Here is a 7,446-nt window from a genome sequence, read left to right on the forward strand (position 1 = left end):
CGCAGCGAGGTGGCCGGCGGGTGAGGGGGAGGGGGAGCGGGGGGCGAGGGCGGAAGGGGAGGGAAGGGAGCGGAGGTGGTGGCGGCGGGAGGAGGAGCTAAGGGGAGGTAGAGCGAGCGGCGGTAGGGGGGGGAAGCTCACAGGAGCGGATTTGGCTACCTATAGTGATCATACCATTACTCCATACAACTTTGAATTCATAATTTTTATAACTAGCTTCGTAAGTCAGTGGTTAAGTATTTATTTTTATTGTGACTTTGATAACAAGGGAGGGGTGTTTATGACACGTGTCTTCCCAACTAAGGTTTAACTGGTTCTCACCATGTTTTTCTTGTTGGATGGTGGCAGGTAGGCAAACTCTGCTCTTAAATAAAAGTGATGCTTGCCAGGACTTATCCAAGCTCAAATTCTATATAGTTTCCACAAAGTCATTTCTATGAAAGGGCCCACTACTAGTTTTCTTTATAAACAGGGATTCACTGACTTGTGCAAACTTTTTCATTAATGCAATCAGTCCTATTTCATTGTATAGGTTCGCTCTTTTGTCTTTTCACTATGCAAAGGGGTGTTGTAATGTCTTCCACACCCCCCCCCCCCCCCCCCCCCCACACACACACACACACACACATGCACGCGTGCACAAATGGGGGGGAGAGAGAGAGAGAGAGAGAGAGAGAGAGAGAGAGAGAGAGAGAGAGAGAGAGAGAGAGAGAGGCCATACCTTCTCCACATTATTGACATCTCTAAGATGAAATTCAAGTATGCAACCCTACTAGCATAGGGATCCGAAGATGAATTGTATGTACTAATTGTTAGAAAGACCATTTAGTATCATACCAAGAAGAGACAACATTATGCAATAAGAGATGAGGATCTTAAACTTATATGTGGTGTGTGTCTTTGTGTGTGTGTGTGTGTGAGAGAGAGAGAGAGAGAGAGAGAGAGAGAGAGAGAGAGAGGCCATACCTTCTCCACATTATAAACATCTCTAAGATGAAATTCAAGTATGCAACCCTACTAGCCTAGGGATCCAAAGATGAGTTGTATGTAGTAATTGTTAGAAAGTCCATTTAGTATCATACCAAGAAGACACAACATTATGCAATAAGATATGAGGACCTTAAACTTATATGTGGTGATTGTGTGTGTGTGTGTGTGTGTGTGTGTGTGTGTGTGTGCACGTGTGTGTGTGTGTGTGTGTGTGAGAGAGAGAGAGAGAGAGAGAGAGAGAGATGAGTGTTGCTAGGGGTATTAACCAAACGTATAAAAAGGCGAGAAGGGCGAAGCTTGCATACCGAACATGAAGAGAGGACACATTCTCAAATCAATCCACCAAATTCCCATTCATTCATCCCTCATCCATAAAAGGCAATAGCAAGGCATTCCCTACATGCAGCAATAGCACTATGGTAGCTTGGGTATGGTTTAACTTGGCTTCCACTAGTCAACTTGGCAATCCCTTGACCAAGCAAGTTAGTCAATTAGACTCTGCCATTGCTATGAACATTAATAAACCTATCTACTCCATTTGATCCAAGTTTGAGATTGGTCTTCAATGGTGAATCTTGCGTTGCATAGAAATACCAACATTTTCTTCTTTAGATTCTTCCAAAGAATATGCTAATCATTCTAGGATTTTCTTCTCTTTTGTATCACTTGTTGGGACCATGCAACTTAAATATGCAACTCAATCTAGCTTATCTAGCTACTACAATGAACTCTTGATTGTTTCTAGTCACCAAGGTAATGATTAACTCTACAACCCACACACTCTTAACTAGAAACTAGATAGGAAGAACAACTTCTAACCCAAAACATGGAGTTAAATTTGTAGTAATTTATAAGGTGTTTTGTATGTCCATAATGTGGCAGGAAGCTTTGTATCCCAATTCTATCAATGAGTACTCACTGTCTTTGTAAGTACTAGTTTGAAAGTTTTGTTCGCTGACTTCGCTTGTCCATTACACCAAGGCTAATGTGTTGTGGTAGCTTAGTATTTGACGATAAACTCTTTTGTTAGTAACTCAAATAGTTCATTCATAAAATGAGTTTCCTTGTATCACCAATAAATTCAATTGCGCAACAACAATAAATAATATTTTCAAAGAGAAACTTAGCAATAGTCCAAGCTGAGGTGTCTCTTAAGGCTTTAGCCTTGGCCCACTTTGTAGCATAATATATAGTTGTAAGAATATATTTATTCTATGTATATTGACCTATACTTTTAAATGGACTCATAGAGTCTGAAATCTGACATTGGAATTCATCCCATGGTTGGCTTTGTTGTAACACACATGGTCTAGAGAAAGCAACTGGCATGTATGCTCACAGACATCACAGTTGAACACTATGAGTATGGGAATCCTCAAACATAGTACTCCACCAAAATCTAGCTTGTTAAACTTTGCAGGGAGCAAGCTCGTCACAAAGTGACCTATTGTAGAGCTTGTGTCCACCTCATTAAGTACCTCAGCCCACTCACGTGACAAAACCCATATGCGATCAACACCCTAATGATATAACTGCCCACCAATCAAGATGTACTTGTAGGCCTTCAAGGCCAACTGTCTCCACTGGTCATTTGGCATTTTCTCTAGAAAATTTCCCCGAAAATAAGTAATGTAGCATCTCATCATATAATCAACATAAAAAAAAGGGGAATTTGGCAACTCAATAGCAACACCTTTTCTGTCATTTGAGATTGCAAACTTGGATAGATAGTCAACTCTTGCATGTGATTCCAAGGTTTATGAATAATTATGAAATTGAATTCGTATAGTTAACAACATCCATCTGACCAATCTACCTTGGATTGTTGTTTTATTAATATGTACAACAAAGCATGATGATCAACATAGAAAATTTTGAGAAAATAACATCGAATCTTTTGCATACTATATACCATGCCAAGAGCTTCTCCTCTAGTTGTGAACATTGTAATTGTATTCACATTGAGTCATCAATCGGCTTGCATAATATACTGGATAATCCAACTTTCACATCCGGCTAAACCAATATAATACCAATGGCATACGTTGAAGAATCTACATGAACATGAAAAATAACAACCCATACTTATTGTTTGAGGATGTTTTAGAGGCATGTTTCTTCAATATGTGAAATGCAATAGACAGCTTGGTAGTCCACTAAAACTTAGTGTCCTTCTTGGTTAGCTCATATAAGGAAGCTGCAATCTTAGCAAAATCTCTAATAAATCTTCCATGAAAACGAGTAAAACCCACAAGGGATCTCAACTGAGCTAAAGTTTTAGGCTTAGGCACTGTCCTATAGCTTGAATTTTATGTAGATCGATTTTGATTCCTTCTTGAGGTATGACATACCAACTCGGACCAAAAAAATACTTTTGGCAAGATTCAAAGAACTAGGCTACATGTCAGCATCTATCAAAGACTTTTCTCAGATAAGTGAGATACATAAAGACAATTGAGTAAACATGAAAGTCATTCAAATAAATAATAGTAAACTTGATCAGGTTGTCCATCAACGTTTTCAAAATGAATCTTCGAAACGTAGAAGGTGCATTTTTGAGTCCAAATGGAATAAACTATGTGGCATAAACACCCCACTCAGTAACAAAAGGAGTTTTAGATTGATCCTCGAGTGTCAAAGAAATTTAATTGTAGCGACTAACTGAGCACTAACCATCCATGAATAAGTACATCTCATGTTCTCAACTTGGTTAAGAATGCCATTTGTGTATGGGATAGGAAATGAATCTGATATATTATGAGCATTCAGCTTTCTATAATCCACACATACTCTGAGTGTGCCATTTTTCTTTGGTACTATCACAATTCAAAACAACCAGTCATTTAGCATAATTAGGATTTATCATATACCTTTATTGTCTGATAGACTTTGCATTAGACCAAGTGGAATTTTATGTTGATAGATATTTGAAGGAACCCCTTTTAAATAGCATAACTCAAGGCAAAGACCTCTCCGTATTGCATGAACAAGTCTTTTACTACTTGAAGCGGATCACCAATCACATGGGCAATGATTGATATTGTACGTGGTTCCTCTCTTGTTTCTAGATTTAGTTCTTGTATTCGCTCCAGAATCAATTACCCAAACCTAGCCAAGTGATTGTCATCTTTGGCTTGGCCAATTCTCTTTCACCAACCACATCTTCGGTAGACTTAATAAGATATAGGTTTTGCTATTCTATTATCTTTTCAGCTTTAATCTTTTGTTTAAGCTTGGCAGCTACTTGAGATAGGTCAAGCTCTTAAACATGTAGAATTTGAAGTTCCATTAGCTGAGTTTTAACATTCTATGGAAATTGATCGCGAACTTCCAAATCTTTTGGTTTGCAATTAATCATGCAACACTTTATGCTTTGTCGCTAGGGTCTCTCAAGTAGTATTGGGTAGGCATTCTCTTCCATTGGAATTATTATAAAAGTAACAGTACAATGCACCTCGCCAATGGTAATAATATCACAGGTCATTGATTTGCCTTGCAAACTCTGAATGGTGAAGGCTTTAGATTTTTGAGCTTTAGTCGCAGCTTTCAAGATTATATTTACTCTAAATTGCCATCCACAATCACACCCCAAAACATTATACTTCTTGATCTTCACTCTAATTATTCGAACTTCTTCACCTACATTGTCATAATGGAGGTTCTCTCACTCACACACACACACACACATACACACACACACACACACACACACACACACACACACACACTCTCTCTCTCTCTCTCTCTCCCGCACGCGCACGCGCACGCGCATGTGCACACACACATACAATTTTTAAAACTCGTGTATGTGTGCGCTTGTACACACACACACTCTCTCTCACTCACACACACTTTTTTGTGGTGAATCTCTCTCTCTCTCTCTCTCTCACACACACACACACACATAGATACAAAGTGACACTATCGTGAGTCATTCCTCGTTGAGGTGGCAAGAGGTACCTAAGTCACCCGACCATCATGATGGTTTGCTTTGCTCTGGAGGTAGTTGAGGTGTGCTCAAAGTGCTTGCCTCCAAGAGGATGTGAACCACCTTCCAAATCCAAAAAATGCCTTCAACCACGAACCTTAAAAGTGAGGATTTCCCCTCAGTCGCTCACAACTCGGTTTCACTTCCAATGCTCCAATTCAACAGCAGACATTCACTTTTTGCTCGAGAAAAGCTGTGACTCTCACAAAAGCGCAAGTGATCTGTTGTTGTCAGCTGGGAGGTGAGATACCTGCATCGCATCTTTCCTCTTATATATCTGGCGTTGCAACCGTATTCTTTGCAGAAAGCATTCGTTATCCAGAACCGTTTCTAGATCTGCACTTGATACTGCAAAGATAATATGTTGAGTGCGCACGCGAGCGAGCGAGCGAGCGAGAGACAGAGAGAGAGAGAGAGAGAGAGAGATCAGAGTGCGAGCGAGCGAGGACGGGGAGGACATTCCAACAATAAACAAATACCAGGTTCAGAATTACGATCGCCTTCATGAATCGCCAAAGAAGCGACAAGCCCTCTAGTTATAATCATCCGCCATCTGTGTAAATTTCCCAAACCAAATTTCTTTCATAATGACACGCCACTTTCTGATGGCCCAGGTCGCTCGAAGTGTCGAAGATGACGGGAAATCATCGCAAAAGGCTTCCACAGTGGTCATTGCGTCTTTTCACGGTGCTGCTCTTGCTGTCAATGACGATGGATGGGCTGCGATTGGGGTCTTGCCAGCCGGTCTCCTCAGCTGGTTTCTGCTCTCGAGCGCGGTTGCCCTCAGCTTGCCCATCACCTCCCACAGTGAGTTCGCTCCGGATCCAAGACTACGTGGGCACGTTCTACGAGATAGGAAGCACAGCAGGCTACAAACTGAGGAACGAGCTTGGCACAATCTGCAACAAGGCAAATCAGACTCTACTGATGCCGGCTTCGAGGGGAGGAGGCGGGATGCTGAAGGCGGAGTTTTCGGGAGTACGAGTGGTGGGAAGCGATGCGAGTGCTGGGATAGCTGAGGTATCGGGGGCAGCGACGAGTATATGTTCGAATGCAAGGCAAATCTGTGCAGGGATAAGCCCAGGAAGCTCGATGAGGCAGGCGATGGCGTCGATATCAACAGTGAGAGCTCATCTAGCCACGCAGATGCAGACCATGCAGGCTGCTGCGCTCACGCAAGCCATGCAAACAGTGGGTGCTTCGTTGAGCTTGCTGCGAGCTCAGGTGGAGACCCTTGCCTCGCAGGTGCAAAGCATCCAACTCATGAACGCCCAGCTCAGCCAGTTGGTCTCCTCGTCCTCCCCCCAGATGGCCGCCCTCCGCCGCTTCACTTCCTCCGCCCTCCAGAATGCCCAGGCCCTCGGTGGCCTGCTCCGTGGCAATCTCACTGTCGCCGGTAGCCAGATCGCGAGCGTGGCCAGCACCCTCGCCGCAAACGGCAGCAGCAAGGATGTTGGCACTCTCAATGGCGCTGTGGAGACCATGGGCAAGGCTGTCGAGGAGATGACGGTGTCCGCAGCAGACATGGAGGCACAGCTTGGTCGTGCTGCAGCACGGTTCTCGTCCATGGTCCAATTAGGTGGTGCAACAAATGGAACCAATGTGAGAGTGGAGTGGGATGCCACAATCGTTCAACAGGGGGGTCGAATGGTAGCAAACCTAGGTAGCACCACCACACAGTGGGATGTTCTCATGGTAGAAAGGGAGCGCTCTGGGAATGGCTACCACACAGTGCTTGTGTCCTCTTGCACCGAGCCAACAAATGGTTTAACAATCCCTACCCAAGATCTCATCCTCTTCTCACGTACCTCTCACCTCCCCCGCCAAACCATCAACCGTATGCTCACTATTGCTTCTCGCTATGGCATCCTTATTGATTGTGAATCCCCTTTCCTCCTCTCCCTCCAACCCACAACTTGTAGCTAGAAAACCACACAAAGATTACACTTATACACGTTTATATACATGGCATGGAAACACAAAGATTACAGCGATACAATGTTACTGCAAAAGTGTTATGTGGAAAACAAGTGAAGCATCGTGTCAAAATTGTTGGCGACATGCCACTAGATGCGAAGTACATGCCACTAGAAGTGAAGCATCATTAAATTGTTGGGGACATGCCACTAGAAGTGAAGTACATTATAATTAAACAAGTAAAGTATTTTATCATTAAATTCTTGGGGACATGCCACTAGAAGTGTGTTCACAATTTATTATTTGTGATCTTTCATTTTATTTTTGGAGAAAGGATGCATATACTCCAATGAACGTTATTTCTTAAAAAGAAAATAGATCCACACAAAATAAGAGCCGCTAGCTCAAAAGAAGAGCTCTTTGCCCATATGAAAATCTTATACCTCAGCTCATGTAAAATTCCCATATTTTTATCCCTAGAGAGTAGTGTGTACTTACCTAAAGGATCCTTCAATATCAAAGTCATTGGATGACATTGAAGCTAGTACCTA

The 7,446-nt window shown here is 42.5% G+C and overlaps 1 protein-coding gene across 1 annotated transcript; it reads left to right on the forward strand.

The window, feature by feature from the left end:
- The first annotated feature begins 5,143 nt into the window (after positions 1-5,143).
- Positions 5,144-7,015, forward strand: LOC147880991 (uncharacterized). Its single transcript, XM_087370268.1, has 2 exons — positions 5,144-5,219; positions 5,593-7,015. Exon 2 carries the CDS (start codon positions 5,612-5,614, stop codon positions 6,902-6,904), a length of 1,293 nt encoding a protein of 430 aa, XP_087226394.1. The 5' UTR covers positions 5,144-5,219; positions 5,593-5,611; the 3' UTR covers positions 6,905-7,015.
- Positions 7,016-7,446: the final 431 nt, after the last annotated feature.

This window comes from Dipteris shenzhenensis, chromosome 31 (genome assembly GCF_047967505.1).
Source record: "Dipteris shenzhenensis isolate YYH24624 ecotype China chromosome 31, Dip_SZ_1.0, whole genome shotgun sequence".
Taxonomy (NCBI): domain Eukaryota; kingdom Viridiplantae; phylum Streptophyta; class Polypodiopsida; order Gleicheniales; family Dipteridaceae; genus Dipteris; species Dipteris shenzhenensis.